The sequence below is a fragment of the Oncorhynchus tshawytscha genome, linkage group LG10 (genome assembly GCF_018296145.1).
Source record: "Oncorhynchus tshawytscha isolate Ot180627B linkage group LG10, Otsh_v2.0, whole genome shotgun sequence".
In the NCBI taxonomy this organism is placed as follows: Eukaryota; Metazoa; Chordata; class Actinopteri; order Salmoniformes; family Salmonidae; genus Oncorhynchus; species Oncorhynchus tshawytscha.
Genome location: NC_056438.1, coordinates 26,575,569 through 26,593,930, shown reverse-complemented (window position 1 = coordinate 26,593,930; position 18,362 = coordinate 26,575,569). Strand labels below are relative to the sequence as shown.

General features: G+C 43.5%; 1 protein-coding gene across 1 annotated transcript; it reads right to left on the bottom strand.

The window, feature by feature from the left end:
• Positions 1 to 2,214: 2,214 nt before the first annotated feature.
• LOC112260012 (phospholipase A-2-activating protein) lies at positions 2,215 to 18,238 on the bottom strand. The gene is made up of 14 exons (XM_024434789.2): positions 17,987 to 18,238; positions 17,238 to 17,431; positions 16,849 to 16,949; positions 16,551 to 16,671; positions 15,838 to 16,005; positions 13,862 to 13,997; positions 13,457 to 13,626; positions 6,359 to 6,510; positions 5,923 to 6,142; positions 5,585 to 5,650; positions 5,425 to 5,496; positions 5,158 to 5,265; positions 4,768 to 4,935; positions 2,215 to 2,921 (listed from the first exon to the last, which is right to left on the bottom strand). Exons 1-14 carry the CDS (start codon positions 18,133 to 18,135, stop codon positions 2,347 to 2,349), a joined length of 2,400 nt encoding a protein of 799 aa, XP_024290557.1. The 5' UTR covers positions 18,136 to 18,238; the 3' UTR covers positions 2,215 to 2,346.
• Between the last annotated feature and the right edge of the window lie 124 nt (positions 18,239 to 18,362).

Sequence of the window (18,362 nt, the reverse complement as noted above, 5' to 3'; positions counted from 1 at the left end):
GGAGCATGCTGTTGTACACGTCTATCAAAAGCATCCCAAACATGCTCAATGGGTGACATGTCTGGTGAGTATGCAGGCCATGGAAGAACTGGGACATATTCAGCTTCCAGGAATTGTGTACAGATTCTTGCAACATGGGGCCATGCATTATCATGCTGAAACATGAGGTTATGGCGGCGGATGAATGGTATGACAATGGGCCTCAGCATCTTGTCACGGTATCTCAGTACATTCAAATTGAAATAAATAAAATGCAATTGTGTTTGTTGTGGGGCACTCTGACATCAACAAACCGCCCACGTGATGCCATACACATGGTCTGCGGTTGTCAGGCTGGTTGAGCGTATTGCCAAATTCCCTAAAACGACGTAGGAAGCAGCTTAGGGTAGAGAAATTAACAAAAGCTCTGGTGGACATTCCTGCAGTCTGTATGCCAATTGCACGCTCCCTCAAAATTTGAGATAGCTGTGGTAGTGTTGTGAGACAACGGCACAATTTAGAGTGCCCTTTTATTGTCCCCAGCACAAGGTACACCGACTCCAGTGCCGCGCTGGCCACCGGGCAGACACTGGGCCTTGGCTTCCAAGTCGGGCTGGCCGTGGAGTGAGCCGGCGTAGTTGAGAACGAGAGTCGCGAGGGCGATGTGAATGTTCTTGTTGCAAACAGAGAATTGGTCGGCGGCGTGGGACAGGACAACCTCCCGTTGGGCCAATAGGAGGGCTCGGCCTCCCTGCCATTGTGTTGTCCAATTTCATTACATTTTAGAAAAAGACTCAGGGTCATTATCATCGCAAGGTGAGTTATTGAAAACAGCAGTGCCAATAATTTGAATGATTTCTTTTTTAACATTTCTTTCTCTGAGCAATTGTGTATAAAATATACATTTCCCATGTTTTGTTTGCATGCAATATAGCTCAGTATTTGTATTATTTATTTTAGTCCTTTTTGCTCATTTTATCAAGGTTGGCAATTTCTGACCTGACTTGATATACCAGTACATAGTGAACTCAAAGTATTGGGACAGTGACACATTTCTGGTTGTTTTGGATCTGTAATCCAGCACTTTGCATTTGAAATACGATACAATGAGGACAAAGTACAGACTGTCAGCTTTAATTCGAGGGTATTTTCATCCACATCGGTGAACCGTTTAGAAATTGCAGCACCTTTTGTACATAGTACCTCATTTTAGTGGACCAAAAGTATTGGGACAAATTTACTTGTGTATTAAAGTAGTCAAAAGTTTAGTATTTGGTCCCATATTTTATTTATCCTTTATTTAACCAGGTAGGCAAGTTGAGAACAAGTTCTCATTTACAATTGTGACCTGGCAAAATAAAAAGATATGCATAGCACGCAATGACTACATCAAGCTTGTGACTACACATTTGTTGGCTGCATTTGCTGTTTGTTTTAGTTGTGTTTCAGATTATTTTGAGGCAGAAATTAATGGTAAATTATTTTGTGCCAGAAATTAATGGCAAATAATATAGTATTGTGCCATTTGAGTTACTTTTATTGTATATATGAATGTTTCAAAACACTTCTACATTAATGTGAATGGTACCATGATTACAGATAGTCCTGAGAATGAATCGTGATTAGTGAGTAAGTTACAGGACAAATATCATATTTTCCCAAAAAATGCTAACCTCCCGTTATTGTAATGGTTAGCATGTCTTGGGGGTATGATATGTGTCTCTAACAAAGATATTCAGTGATATCTGGCCCCAGAACTGCCACAATATTTATAAAGGTCACTGTGGTTAGTGGGTGATTTCTTTCACCTGTAAACATCCAGGATTCCATATGGGTCTTGTCAGCTGATCCAGACAGCATGAGGCCTTGTTCAGGTAATATGACCACCGCCCACACTGCTGCTGTGTGTCCCTACAATACAAAGAGCACAACTTGCCATGGCCACTCACCTGGGTTGTGTTCAGTAGGGAGAAAAAGTTTAAACTTATCCAATTAGAACAGATTTTTATTTTATGTTCCAAAAGGTTTTGCTACAGTGAGCCCTACTGAACATGACCCAGATCAAAGTCACTATCTGTAAGGTCATGAGCCAGTAAGTAGTGTTCCAAACGTCAGAAGACACACTGTGCATATACATGACATGGACAGTTTCAAAGCATTAGAAATGTGCCTCATTTCACTATTTCTACTTTCTCACCAACTCCATTTATAATTAAAGACAAGTCAGGCTTCATGAAAGATCCAATTTGTACATATTTTTATTGCAGCACATGCAATCCAATAGTCTCAAAAGTCAATTAAACACTTGAACAGAGACTAGTAATAATATAAGGAGAGGAAAGGGAAATCAGATCACAGGAAATCAGATCACTGCAGTTCTTTTAAAACCAGCTGGCAGCACTCGCCGACCTTGGCCGGGTCGGTGACCGAGGTGTACTTGGCGATCTGTGACATGACCCCCAGTGACTTGGCCAGGTCCTGGGCTGTCTGGTCAGAGGCCACTGTGGTCCCCAGAGCCACCAGGAGCCTGAACACTGCCTCCTTGTCCTGCACCGACTCCAGTGCCGCGCTGGCCACCGACAGACACTGGGCCTTGGCCTCCAGGTCGGGCTGGCCGTGGAGTGAGCCAGCGTAGTTGAGAACGAGAGTCGCGAGGGCGATGTGAATGTTCTTGTTGCAAACAGAGCAGAGGTCGGCGGCGTGGGACAGGACAGCCTCCCGTTGGGCCAATAGGAGGGCCCGGCCTCGCCAGCCACTGAAGCAGTTGCACAGTGTCCGCAATGCCAGCATCTGATTGGCTGGCCGACCCTGAGGCTTCATCAGGCTCAGCAGGTGGTTGCAGAGCGCCACGCCATCATCCGCGTCGCCACCGCACAGGCTGTCGTTGACCTGCGGGTGGCGCACCGCCAGCCGCAGGATGTCCAGGACGGGGAAGACGATGTCTGCAGGACAGGAGAGAACAGGTGATCACAGCTCAATGAAAATGGTACATTACCATATGTTCAATTATTGTAATGTGCAAAGGTTTCACATACTTGAAAAGGCCGATAGGGCCTTTTATTCTTAAAACAATAAAATAATAGAATGCTTCTCAGGACTTCAGAGGGTAAAGTGCAAGAGGGGGCAATAACAGTGCTGGGGGCTTGCAGTCCACTCCAACACACCTGACCATAATTGCTTGACTATCTATACTGAACAACAATATAAACGCAACATGCATCAATTAAAGGATTTTACTGAGTTACAGTTCAAATAAGAAAATCAGTCAATTGAAATGAATTCAATAGGCTCTAATCTACGGACTTCACATGACTGGGCAAGAGCGCTGCATGGTCAATGCTGCACATAAATTCATTAAACTATTCGTTTTCTTTTTCTCCCCAAGTTCGTGGTATCCAGTTGGTAGTTACAGCCTTGTCTCATAGCTGCAACTCACATACGAACTTGGGAGACGCGAAGGTCGAGAGCTGTGCTTCCTCCGAAACGCAACCCAACCAAGCCGCACTGCTTCTTGACACACTGCCCACTTAACCCGGATGCCAGCCACACCAATGTGTCGGAGGAAACACTGTACACCTGGCGACAGTGTCGGCGTGCACTGCACACGGCCCGCCATAGGAGTCGCTAGTGCATGATGGGACAAGGACATCCCTGCCAGCCAAACCCTCCCCTAACGCGGACGAAGCTGGGCCAATTGTGCGCTGCCCCATGGGTCTCCCGGTCACGGCCAGCTGCGACAGAGCCTGTAGCTATACAGTCTGATAATACAAGTGATGGTGTAGACCTACATCTGCTTGTTTTTTGTGCAACAGTATCTTCTAAATCAAATACGCAAAGCAAGAATATGTTAACTACATGAAGTTCTAAGATATACCCAAAGAGTATAGGGCCCTATAGGAAACACTTGTCAACACTTTGGTTCCTACCCTGTCACAATAACTACAGTTGAAACTGGGATTCATCCATGAAGAGTGCACTTCTCCAGCATGCCAGTGGCCATTGAAGGTAAGCATTTGCCCACTGAAGCCAAACTACAGTCAGGCCAAGACCTTGGTGAGGACTATGAGCACGCAGATGAGCTTCCCTGAGACTGTTTCTGACAGTTTGTGCAGAAATTCTTTGGTTGTGCAAACCCACAGTTTCATCAGCTTTCCTGGTGGCTCGTCTCAGATGATCCCGCAGGTGAAAAGGATGGATCTGTAGGTCCTGGGCTGATGTGGTCTGCGGTTGGACATACTGCCAAATTCTCTAAAATGACATTTGAGGTGGCTTATGGTAGAGAAATTAACATAAAATTCTCTGGCAACAGCTCTGGTGGACATTCCTGCAGTCAGTATGCCAATTGCACACTCCCTCAAAACTTGAGACATCTGTGGCATTGTTTTGTGTGACAAAACTGCACATTTAAGTGGACTTTTATTGTCCCCAGCACAAGGTGCACCTGTGTAATGATCATGCTGTTAAATGAGCTTCTTGATATGCCACACCTGTCAGGTGGATGGAGAAGTGTTCACTAACAGGGATGTAAACACATTTGTACACAACATTTTAGAGAAATAATATTTTTGTGCAAATGGAACATTTCTGGGATCTTTTATTTAAGCTCATGAAACATGGCACCAACACTTTATATGTTGCGTTTACATTTTTGTTCACTATAAATCAGTTTGCTAGTGACTTGAAGCAAAAGCCTGCACACATTGCGGCTCGCCAGGATCAGAATTGCCCACTTCTGTACTGGTCTAGTGGGATAAACCCAAATCCTGCCCAAGATGTGTGTTAGCCTACCTTCTGGCCAGTGGGAGGTCTTCCAGAGCAGGCTGATCTGCTCTGTGGTGGGCTGCTCTGTGGTGCAGGGGTTACAGACAGACACCAGCAGCTTCTCCAGGCTCTCCAGGACCTCCTCAGACAGCCTGTATTCCCCAGGGGCCCCACCATTCAGCTCCTTCAGCTTGGCTGGTGAAAAGGCGAAGTTATTATAAAGAGATGCCATTGAGAATGAAACAGACACTTTATAATACCCAGTATGTATTTACTGTAGTAAGGTTTCCATATGGCTATCCACATTATTTCAGTTCAGCGACAGTGCTGGTTGATAGGTTTTGTACACTGGATAAGTAGACACTGATTATTACTGCTCGTAAAGTATCAAAAAATCATGTTTTGTTCAGTGGTTACCCATTATCTGTGTGGCGTTAGCCTGCTCGAAGGTCACACCGTCCGTTTTTGGAAAGTAGATGTTTGTGGAGGTCTGCCTCGAGGCAGCCGAGGAGTAGGCACCCTCACCTGGGAAGACAAGAGGGGGGTAGAAGTGTTAGTCCTACCCCTTTAGCAGTGATATTGGGTTGTCTTTTACTTGTCATTTTTGGGGTAAAAACACATTTGAGTGTTAATGCGACCTCCGATTAAACCATTGACGTTGAAGGAGTTGCTATAGTGACTCACCTGTGAAGGGGTCTGCCACACCCACCGGAGCCCCTGTAGGAGTCCCCGATCCTGGGATGTACCGCCCAGTGCCTGGGGAAAACGTCATAATTAATGTATTAGAACAGCATGTCCTCATCAAACTGAAATGTACAAGAAAATTATATTTGTGTTTATTTACCTGTGAAGGGGTCAGCCCCAAAGCCTGCTCTGTTGTCAGCAGCTCCAGGAATGTATCGGCCTGAGCCTAATGGTGAACATGATAAAAGCAGGGTGAAAATAGTTAGTGTGGTATTCTAAACTCAATTTGAATTTCCATGACCTGTCTATTTCAAATATTACGGTAACTTTGATCACTGTGTGTTAGAAAAGGGAACAATCACCCTATAGACTGAAAATGGCCAGTCGGCCCTACCAGTGAATGGGTTGATACTACTAGGCTGGGCCGGTGTGTGTTAAGAATCTAAAAATGTAATGTAGCAGCCTATATATAGTATGAAGATGGTTCAGTGGCCCTACCAGTGAATGGGTCAGCAGCGCTGGGCGCGGCGGCTCCCAAGGTGTGTCCTTTGGTGTTTTCGATGATGAAGTTGGCCACCTGGTCCAGGAACATGGGGCTGAGCTCGTTCTTCTGCAGGAAGTTGTGGGCTGTCAGCCAGGGGTCGTCTGTCACGTTGTAGGGCAGCTTCATGGACGGGCCACCCTCGTTGATGTCGATGGTGAAGACAAAGTCATACTCCTGGAAAATCATTCAGAAGATGGCTTGGACCTGTGTTGAGAGATTCACTGTGTGACAGCTCGCTTCAGTTAAGTGTAGATGAAATCACTTGTGAATAATGTGCCTTGCGTCTGTACTCTGGACATTGATTTTATTTTAGCACAGTGTACAATCATTTCCCTCTGGGGAAATTATTGATCGTTATCACCATTCACCCAACATTGGGGTGCACCTCACCTTCCCCTCATAGTTGACTTTCTTGGAGGTCTGCTGGTTGGACCCTCCCACCACATCTCCAATCTTCATCCAGCGGCTGTCAGCCACGCTCCACTGGTACGCCTCCACGTTCTGGCCCTCTTTGATCAGCCGTGTCTGGCCGTCCCGGTTCCCTGGGAGACAGACAAACAGGCATCTTAATGTGTAATCATACTTTCTGCACTACAATACAACAAGGATGTTATCTGGATTACTCCCCTTTCATGTGCATCTGTGGTTTTTAGTTGTGCAGGTTTCACTAAAGCTTGACGATTGGTCAAATAAGTTGATCATTCAAGTAAGATGTCAGTGACCATGGACTGTAGGTGCAAAAAACTATAATATCCAAAGAGTGATTCTGTGCATGTAATGTCTTTATAGTTTCTATTAATTGAATATATACAGTCAGGTCCAAAGTTATTGGCACCCTCAATAAAGAAAAGCAAAATATACTATAAATTAAATACAAATACTGAGTATATTGTATGCATTTTTGGGGGGTGAAAATGACATTTTATACTCATTCAGTTGCTCAGCAAAAGTGTTTACTTTTTTCTCAAAAAGAGAGGGGTCAAATTATTGGCACCCCTGTTTTCAATACATCACCTTGCAAGGATAACAATAATGAGATTGGCAAGGATCTTACACCATTCCTCCATACAAAATCTTTCCAGATCCTTGATATCCTTCATCTGCACTTATAGACTACCATATGTTTAACCACAGGTTTTCAATTGGGGTTCAAGTCAGAAGTCTGAGATTGCCATTGCAAAATGTTGATATTGTGGTCAATTAACCATTTCTTTGTGGATTTTGTTGTGTGCTTGGTGTTATTGTCTTGCTGGAAGATCCACTTGCGGCCCAGTTTCAGCCTCCTGGCAGAGGCAACCAGGTTTTTGTCAAAACTCTCCTGGTACTGGGTAAAGTTCATGACGATGTTGACCTTAACAAGGGCCCCAGGACCAGTGGAAGCAAAATAACCCCATACATTCAAAGATCCACCACCGTATGTCACAGTAGGAATGGGGTTCTCATCTGACCATAGCGCAGGTTCCAATCCAAGTTCCAATGCCATTTTGAAAACTCCAGGCATAGGCGCTTACATTAGTTTGATGACATGAAAATAGAACTCCAGGCATAGCTACTTACATTAGTTTGATGACATGAAAATAGAGCTCTTTGGCCATGCACACCTCACAAGGTGAGGTATTGAAAACCGGCGTGACAATTTTGAAACCTCTTTTAGAGAGACTTTTTTTCTTGTTAAAACAAAATGTCTATCTCTGAGCAATTGTATTAGTAGAAAATATTCATACCCCTGGACTTATTCCACATTTTGTTGTTAGATGGAATTCCAAAATGTTTCTCACCCAAATCAAATTTATTGGTCACACAAACGTGTTTAGCAGATGGTATTGCGGATGTAGCGAAATGCTTGTGCTTAGATACAGTGGCATAGTATAGAATACAGTAAATACATATGAGATGGGTGATACAATATTTACACACTATTTACACACGTGACTAAGATACTGTAGAATAGTATAGAGTACAGTTTATCCATATGAGATGTGTAATACAAGAAACGGAGACATTGTTAAAGCGGCTAGTGTTTCATTTCCTTAAAGTGGCCAGTGATTCCTAATCTATGTCTATACCTAATCTATGTCTATAGGCAGCCGCCTCTGATGTGCTAGTGATGGCTGTTTAACAGTCAGTGGTATAGTAAAGAATACAATACAGTATACACAAATGAAATGGCTGATGCAATATGGAAACACAATTTAAGTGACTAAGATGCCGTGGAGTGCAGTTTATACATAAGAGATGAGTAATGCTAGATACGGAAATATTATTAAAGTGGCTAGTGATCCATTCCTAAAAGTGGCCAGTGATTCCTAATATCTATGTCTACAGGCAGCCGCCTCTGGTGTGCTAGTGATGGCTGTTTAGCAGTCTGATGGCCTTGAGATTGAAAAACAGCTTCTGTCTCTCGGTCCCAACTTTGATGCACCTGTACTGACCTCGCCTTCTGGATGGTAGCGGGGTGAACAGGCAGTGGCTCGGGTGGTTGATGTCCTTTATCTTTTTGGCCTTTCTATGGCATCAGGTGCAGTTGGTCTCCAGGAGGGCGGGACGTTTGCCACCGGTAATACGTTGGGCAGACCGCACCACCCTCTGGAGAGCTTTGCAGTTGTGGGCAGTGCAGTTGCCTTACCAGGCGGTGATACAGCCTGACAGGATGCTCTCAATTGTGCATCTGTAAAAGTTTGTGAGGGTTTTAGGTGTTAAGCCAAATTTCTTCAGCCTCCTGAGGTTGAAGTGGCTCTGTTGCGCCTTCACCACACTGTGTGTGGGCGGACCATTTCAGTTTGTCAGTGATGTGTACGCCAAGGAACTTGAAGCTTTCCACCTTCTCCACTGGTGTCCCATCGATGTGGATAGGGGGATGCTCCCTCTGCTGTTTCCTGAAGTCCACGATCATCTCCTTAGTTCTGTTGACGTTGAGTGAGAGGTTATTTTCCTGGCACCACACTCCCAGAGCCCTCACCTCTTCACTGTAGGCTGTCTCATAGTTGTTGGTCATCAAGCCTACTACTGTTGTGTTGTCTGCAAACTTGATGATTGAGTTGGAGGTGCTCGTGGCCACGCAGTCATGGGTGAACAAGGAGTACAGGGTGGGGCTGAGCACCCTACAGTGTCTGCGATGTGGCTGGCTGTCCTTTTATAATCTGATTGTCTGTAGACCCTGCCACATCTGTCTCGTGTCTTGAGTCGTTGAACTGGGACTCAACTTTGTCCCTATACTGACGTTTAGCCTGCTTGATGCTTTGCGGAGGGAATAACTACACTGTAGTTTTGCGCAAATGCTCCCATACATCCACAACTTCTGGTTGGGGTAGGTTTTAATAGTCACAGTAGGTAAAACAACTCCTATGCACTTCCTGATAAACTCATTCACCGTATTGGTATATGTGTCAATATTATTTCCTCACCCATCTACACACAATACCCCAAAATATAGTTTTAGAAATGTTTGCAAATTAAATGCATAAAATAAACTATTTACACCACTGAGTCAATACTTTGGCAGCAATTGCAGCTGTGAGTCTTTCTGGGTAAGTCTTTAAGAGCTTTCCACACATGGATTGTGCAACATTTGCCCATTATTCTTTTAAAAATGCTTCAAGCGCTTTCAAATTGGTTGTTGATCATTGCTAGACAACCATTTTTCAGTCTTGCCATAGATTTAAGTAGATTTCAGTCAAGACTAACTCGGTCACTCAGGAATATTCACTGTCTTCTTGGTAAGCAACTCCAGTGTATGTTTGGCCTTGTGTTTTTGCCTGTGCTTAGCTCCATTCCATTTTTTTAAAAATCCTGAATAACTCCCCAGTCCTTAATGATTACAAGCATACACATAACGTGATGCAGCCACCACTATGCTTGAAAATATGGAGATAACCTGTTTTGAGAATGACAAAAATATTAATTTTCAAAGTCTGCCTCAGTTTGTATGATGGCAATTTGCAAATACTCCAGAATGTTATGAATAGTGACCAGATGAATTGCAATTAATTGCAAAGTCCCTCTTTGCTATGCAAATGAACTGAATCCCCCAAAAACATTTCCACTGCATTGCAGCCCGGCCACAAAAGAACCAGCTGACATCATGTCAGTGATTATTTCGTTAACACAAGTGTGAGCGTTGACGAGGACAAGGCTGGAGATCACTCTGTCATGCTGTTTGAGTTCGAATTACAGACTGGAAGCTTCAAAAGGAGGGTGGTGCTTGGAATCATTGTTCTTCCTCTGTCAACCATAGTTACCTGTAAGGAAACACGTACCATCATCATTGCTTTAAACATAAAGGGCTTCACAGGCAAGGATATTGCTGACAGTAAGATTGATTTAGGTGCAACCATTTATCGCATCATCAAGAACTTCAAGGAGAGCGGTTCAATTGTTGTGAAGAAGGCGCTCAATAAAGTCCAGCAAGCACCAGGACCATCTCCTAAAGTTGATTCAGCTGCGGGATCGGGGCACCACCAGTACAGAGCTTGCTCAAGAATGGCAGCAGGCAGGCGTGAGTGCATCTGCACGCACAGTGAGGCGAAGACTTTGAGGATGGCTTGGTGTCAAGAAGGGCAGCAAAGAAGCCACTTCCCTCCAGGAAAAACATCAGGGACAGACTAATATTCTGCAAAAGGTACAGGGATTGGACTGCGGCAAAGTCATTTTCTCTGATGAATCCCCTTTCCGATTGTTTGGGGCATCCAGAAAAAAGCTTGTCCGGAGAAGAGAAGGTGAGCGCTACCATCGGCCCTGTGTCATGGCAACAGTAAAGCATCCTAAGACCATTCATGTGTGGGGTTTCTTCTCAGCCAAGGGAGTGGGCTCACTCACGATTTTGCCTAAGACAGAGCCATGAATAAAGAATGGTACAAACACATCCTCCGAGAGCAACTTCTCCCAATCATCCAGGAACAGTTTGGTGATGAACAATGCCTTTTCCAGCATGATGGAGCACCTTGCTATAAGGCAAAAGTGATAAATAATTAAGTGGCTCGGGGAACAAAACATCGATATTTGGGTCCATGGCCATGAAACTCCCCAGACCTTAATCCCATTGAGAACTTGTGGTCAATCCTCAAGAGGCGGGTGGACAAACAAAAACCCATAAATTCTGACAAACTCCAAGCATTGATTATGCAAGAATGGGCTGCCATCAGTCAGGATGTGGCCCAGAAGTTAATTGACATCATGCCAGTGAGGATTGCAGAGGTCTTGAAAAAGAAGGGTCTACACTGCAAATATTGACTCTTTGCATCAACTTTATGTAATTGTCAATAAAAGCCTTTGACACTTATGAAATATTTGTAATTTTACTTCAGTATTCCATAGCAACATCTGACAAAAATATCTAAAGACACTGATGCAGCAAACTTTGTGAAAATAAATATTTGTTTAATTCTCAACTTTTGGCCATGACTGTACATTGTAGAGGTCAACCGATTAATCAGGGCCGATTTCAAGTTTTCATAACAATCGGAAATCGGTATTTTTGGACACCGATTTTGCTGATTATTATTTATTTTTTTACACCTTTATTTATCTTTATTTAACTAGGCAAGTCAGTTAAGAACACATTCTTATTTTCAATGACGGCCTTAATTGCCTCTTTCAGAGGCAGAACGACAGATTTTCATCTTGTCAGCTCAGGGGATTCAATCTTGCAACCTTACAGTTAACTAGTCCAACGCAATAACGACCTGCCTCTTGTTGCACTCCACAAGGAGACTGCCTGTAACGTGAATGCAGTAAGCCAAAGTAAGTTGCTAGCTAGCATTAAACTTATCTTTAAAAAAACAATCATAATCACTAGTTAACTACACATGGTTGATGATATTACTAGATATTATCTAGCGTGTCCTGCATTGCGTATAATCTGACTGACCATACACGCATACAAGTATCTAAGTATCTGACTGAGCAGTGATCGGCAGAAGCAGGCGCGTAAACATTCATTCAAACAGCACTTTCGTGCCATTTGCCAACAACTCTTCGTTGTGCGTCAAGCATTGCGCTGTTTATGACTTCAAGCCTATCAACTCCCGAGATGAGGCTGGTGTAACCGAAGTGAAATGACTAGCTAGTTAGCGCTGCTTCGAGAGTGGCTGTTGTCGTTGTGTTCCTGGTTCGAGCCCAGGGAGGAGCGAGGAGAGGGACGGAAGCTATACTGTTACACTGGCAATACTAAAGTGCCTATAAGAATATCCAATAGTCAAAGGTTAATGAAATACAAATGGTATAGAGGGAAATAGTCCTACAATTTCTATAATAACTACAACCTAAAACTTCTTACCTGGGAATATTGAAGACTCGTGTTAAAAGGAACCACCAGCTTTCATATGTTCTCAGCAAGGAACTGAAACGTTAGCTTTCTTACATAGCACATATTGCACTTTTACTTTCTTCTCCAACACTTTGTTTTTGCATTATTTAAACCAAATTGAACATGTTTCATTATTTACTTGAGGCTAAATTGATTTTATTGATGTATTATATTAAGTTAAAATCAGTGTTCATTCAGTATTGTTGTAATTGTCATTATTACAAATAAAATGTTTTAAATATTTTAAAAATAAAAATTGGCCGATTAATCGGTATCAGTGTTTTGGTCCTCCAATAATCGGTATCGGCGTTGAAAAATCATAATTGGTCGACCTCTAGTACATGGAGCTCAAAGTATTGGGACAGTGACGCATTTGGTTTTTGTTATGGCTCTGTACTCCAGAACTTTGGATTTGGCACAAATATCATAACATACACACACCCCCCCCCCAAAAAAAATGCTACCCTCCCCTGTTACTGTAATGGCGAGAGGTTAGCATGTCTTGGGGGTATGATCTAAAATGCTAACCTGCCCTGTTACTGTAATGCTGAGAGGTTAGCATGTCTTGGTATGATAGAAAATGCTAACCTCCCCTGTTACTGTAATGGCGAGAGGTTAGCATGTCGTGGGGGTATGATCTTTGTGCATCTGTAACTTTCTCACTCATCATTATTCACGATTCATTCAGGACTATCCATAATCATGGTAGCATCCACATTAATGTATTAGTGTTTAAAAAAAATATTATATCCTTATTGTGAATAACAGTGACTACAACATCACAATACATTATTTACCATTCATTTCACAAAATAATCTGAAACACAACCAAAACCAACAGCTAATGCAGCCAACAAGTTTGTATAGTCACAAGCTTGATGTAATCATTGCATGTTAGGAATATGGGACCAAATACTAAACGTTGAACTACTTTAATACACAGGTGAATTTGTTCCAATATTGGGAGGACTATGTACAAAAAGTGCTGTAATTTCTAAACAGTTAACCTGATGTGGATGAAATTAAAGCTGACAGTCTGCACTTCAACCTCATTGTCATTGTATCATTTCAATGTACAGAGCCAAAACAACAACGCATTTGTCACTGTCCCAATACCATTGGAGCTCACTGTATATAGTGGAATGGAATAATATAATAGAACATGCAGATACAAATTAATTTACCAGGCTCCTCGAGGTGCTCCCTTCCTGGAAGATCCTCCATCTTGATGTCCCCCAGGTCCCCTGTCTTGGGGTCGATGGTGGTCTTGGAGAGCTCATCCTCGAAGGCCTGGAGGTCCTGGGGATTAGCCATACGATCTTCCACCTCAGTGAACACTCTGATGAGGCCGTCACTGTAAGGCAAATAATATGACCGGTGACACAAAAGCAAGGTCATATCAGAAATATCGATCTCACCTCACTTCCAACTATGTTTACCCTCTGTGTGAAGCTAAAAGAAGGGAGGGGGCATCATGATATTGTATGAGCATACACCAAAGAGAAGATTATTGTATTTGGTTTATCATTTCGGTGGAGTAGCAGTATTGGTGCCCATATGCCACAAAATAAATAGACAGTGGGGTTTACCTGGCGCCCACAGCTATATCCCCGTTAGGCAGGATGCAACAGCACCACACGGACTGGGCTGGGAGACGGATGGTCTGTTGGCAGTCGCCCTGCTTCCATATCCTCAAGGTCCGGTCCTCTCCTGTGCTTACGAAATCTGAGAAGGGAGGGGAGCACCAACCAATTGTCTAGAAAAATGTCTGATGGAAACATCAACACGGTAATGTGCAGAGATAATACACTGCTCAAAAAATAAAGGGAACACTTAAACAAACACAATGTAACTCCAAGACAATCACACTTCTGTGAAATCAAACTGTCCACTTAGGAAGCAACACTGATTGACAATACATTTCACATGCTGTTGTGCAAATGAAACAGACAACAGGTGGAAATTATAGACAATTAGCAAGACACCCCCAATAAAGTTCTGCAGGTGGTGACCACAGACCACTTCTCAGTTCCTATGCTTCCTGGCTGATGTTTTGGTCACTTTTGAATGCTGGAGGTGCTTTCACTCTAGTGGTAGCATGAGACGGAGTCTACAACACACACAAGTGGCTCAGGTAGTGCAGCTCATCCAGGATGACACATCAATGCGAGCTGTGGCAAGAAGATTTGCTGTGTCTGTCAGCGTAGTGTCCAGAGCATGTAGGCGCTACCAGGAGACAGGCCAGTACATCAGGAGACGTGGAGGAGGCCGTAGGAGGGCAACAACCCGCAAGGAGGAACACTGCCAGAGCCCTGCAAAATGACCTCCAGCAGGCCACAAATGTGCATGTGTCTGCTCAAACGGTCAGAAACAGACTCCATGAGGGTGGTATGAGGGCCCGACGTCCACAGGTGGGGGTTGTGCTTACAGCCCAACACCGTGCAGGACGTTTGGCATTTGCCAGAGAAGATTGGCACTTTCGCCACTGGCGCCCTGTGCTCTTCACAGATGAAAGCAGGTTCACACTGAGCACGTGACAGAGTCTGGAGACGCTGTGGAGAACGTTCTGCTGCCTGCAACATCCTCCAGCATGACCGGTTTGGCGGTGGGTCAGTCATGGTGTGGGGTGGCATTTCTTTGGGGGGCCGCACAGCCCTCCATGTGCTCGCCAGAGGTAGCCTGACTGCCATTAGGTACCGAGATGAGATCCTCAGACCCCTTGTGAGACCATATGCTGGTGCGGTTGGCCCTGGTTCCTCCTAATGAAAGACAATGCTAGACCTAATTTGGCTGGAGTGTGTCAGCAGTTCCTGCAAGAGGAAGGCATTGATGCTATGGACTGGCCCGCCCCTTCCCCAGACCTGAATCCAATTGAGCACATCTGGGACATCATGTCTCGCTCCATTGCACCACAGACTGTCCAGGAGTTGGCGGACGCTTTAGTCCAGGTCTGGGAGATCCCTCAGGAGACCATCCGCCACCTCATCAGGAGCATGCCCAGGCGTTGTAGGGAGGTCATACAGGCACGTGGAGGCCACACACAGTACTGAGCCTCATTTTGACTTGTTTTAAGGACATTACATCAAAGTTGGATCAGCCTGTAGTGTGGTTTTCCACTTTAATTTTGAGTGTGACTCCAAATCCAGACCTCCATGGGTTGATAAATTTGATTTCCATTGATAATTTGTGTGTGATTTTGTTGTCAGCACATTCAACTATGTAAAGAAAAAAGTATTTAATAAGAATATTTCATTCATTCAGATCTAGGATGTGTTATTTTAGTGTTCCCTTTATTTTTTTGAGCAGTGTATTTTGTGTGCCGGAGTTATCTTTTCGACTATGATTTTTTTTAAAGACAAGCGGCCAATAAAAATACAAAAGGTTCTGTTTACAAATTATACACAACTACATTTAAGTAGGAGTAGATCAGGCTATAAATTACAATACACCTGGACGGATAACTAAAACTATGAATCACCAACAGATTGTCACACTTTCCTAGGGCAAAGTGGTTCCACAAACAGGGCACTAGTAGATTCTCAGGGTTCAGTCGTCCATACTGTACCTTGTCCATTGGGGAAAACGGCCAGGCTGTAGATGTAGTTGGTATGGCTGTAGTACACTTGCACACATTCTCCAGTCACCAGCCATCTCCTGATAGTGGCGTCGTTGCTACAGGACAAGAATTCCAGGTCGCTGACCACCGCTAGCCCCCTGACACAGTCCTCATGACCTGGGATAGACAAGGACATTTAGTGATGTCTGGCCCCAGAACTGCCACAATATTTATAGGGGGCAACGTGGGTAGTGGGTGTGTGATGAAAAATGTTATGTTTGTGCTTTTCTAATAACACATTTCTGTGTTCATGCAAGTGCCTGATTGAACATGCCTGGGAGGAACCCTCACTATCAGTATCTGCAATTTGGCAGTACGCCCAGAGCATTGTTTTGAGAACGGAAAGGGATATCTCAGTTTGAAGGTCTCAGCTTGGAGAGAAGAAGCCTTGCAAGGTATTGGTCGGTCACATGCATGAACCAAACGTTAGTGATGAATTAATGATGAATAAGCTAAATCATGCAAATATAACTTGTGTGTGTAAGCAGTATATGAGATATCTAACAGAACTGCCCTGATGGAGGTCGCTTCAGACCGGTACTTTATGAATCTAAGTTTGACTGTGACCTCTCCAGCTTGCTGTTAATAAATAATTATTAATTTAAGATTGACATAGAGTGTCCCTGTGTAGAATTTCCACGACAGGTGCATTAATCTCTCACCTGTAAACGTCTTCTCACAACGTCCAGCCTTCCACAGCTTGATGGTCTTGTCAGCTGATCCAGACAGCATGAGGCCTTGTTCAGGTAATATGACCACCGCCCACACTGCTGCTGTGTGTCCCTACAATACAAAGAGCACAATTTACCATGGTCACTCACCTGGGTTGTGTTCAGTAGGGAGAAAACTATTTCAGATTTATCCAATTAGAACATAGATTTTCATTTTATGTTGCAAAATGTTTTGCTACTGAACATGACCCTAATCAAAAACACTATAGACAAATCTCAGATACTTTACCTGTAAGGTCATCATGCACTTCTCGTTGAGCCAGACTTTTGCTGTGGTGTCCCAAGAGCCACTCAGTAGTGTTCCAAACTTCCCAGAGGACAGTGCACACACTGTGGACATACGTAACATGGACAGTTTCTACTTCTAAACAACGAAAGCGTCATCAGACCAAGTTGGTATTTTAAGTAGTCAAGTTGAGTTAGTTGTTCCACAATGATGCATTACATTTACATTTCAGTCATTTAGCAGAAGCTCTTATACAGAGCACTTACAGGAGCAATTAGGATTAAGTGCCTTGCTCAAGGCATATCAATAGATTTTTTTCACTTAGTTGGCTCGATACTGGCCACACGCTCTTACCTGCTAGGCTACCTGCATCAACAATATATCAACTATACCTGTGTTTTTGTGTCCCTTGAGTGTGAACAATGGTTGTGGTTGGTCCAGTGTAAAAACACAGATGTTGTGGTCGTTTCCACCTGTGGCTATGAGTCCCCGAGGATATGTGTCGCTGGGGGCGATTATGCATACACAGGATACAAAGTTCTCATGGCCTGTCATACAATGCATTTCTGTGAAACCCCTGTCTGGGCTGTAGAGAGAATAGCGACACAGAACATATGCTATTTAAAGTTAAACTTGATTACATTGAAAACACAGAGCAGGACAACAGCAACAATTTGGTTTCAAATCTAGTCATTCTGAACAGTCTGGCTTCTTTCAGTGACTAGCTTTATATAAAAGCTTACTGTTAGCTATAAAACAACTTGCCATATGGCCTAGAGAAACCTTGTGCGCATATATTATCATTCAAAGTTTAGAAAGCTTGTGTCACGTTTTTGTCCCGTACAGTTTGTGTGGCAATGTTATTAATGGGGGTTAAATATCAGAAGTGAAACCACACGTCCAGACCATAGTGTGGTTTGGTTGCACATTTCAGTTGAGTGAATGACAACGCTAATTATGTTAGCTAGCTAGTATGCTTTAGTAGACATGTTGGTTTGCCTTGAAATTATGGTTATGGTATATTGAGAGCGGCATCGATATATGTGTGGCTAAGGGTTGCTAAATGATTATCTTTACAACATTAAAATGGTAAGACAAACATAGTCATTTGAGCTAAGCTAAATTAGCTAACTAGCGGTACCTTGAGTTTGGTACCCAGACCCTTCCGGTTCGGTCTCTGGAAACAGACGTAAAGGCTCCGTCAGGGAAAAAAGCAACTGCAAGGCCTCTAACATCCATTTCATGGCCAGGTATGGAGCAGCTTAGTTTATATGAGTTAGGTGATGCCATTGTATCACCAATATCACAATGTTGTAATCGTAACTTCTAAAGAGAAAAGAGGCACCCCTTGTCAAGAAGAAATCGTCCGGTTAAGTAAAGCGGAAGTAGTAAGGAAAATTAACCTTGACCTCAGATCGCATGCTGGGACAATTACATTTATTTTTTTTGCAATTATATATACATATTAGATAAATCATACAAATAACACTACCAGAATAATATTTTATTTGACTTAC

Bases quoted from the DNA above. Each gene is read 5' to 3' on its own strand.
- LOC112260012 (XM_024434789.2), bottom strand. From the start codon at position 18,135: ATGGCATCACCTAACTCATATAAACTAAGCTGCTCCATACCTGGCCAT. The intron at 6,511-13,456 runs GTAAATTAATTT...TCTGTCTCCCAG, and splicing joins GGAGCACCTCGAGGAGCCTG to GGAACCGGGACGGCCAGACA. The intron at 2,922-4,767 runs GTAGGCTAACAC...CCTGTCCTGCAG, and splicing joins GACCTCCCACTGGCCAGAAG to ACATCGTCTTCCCCGTCCTG.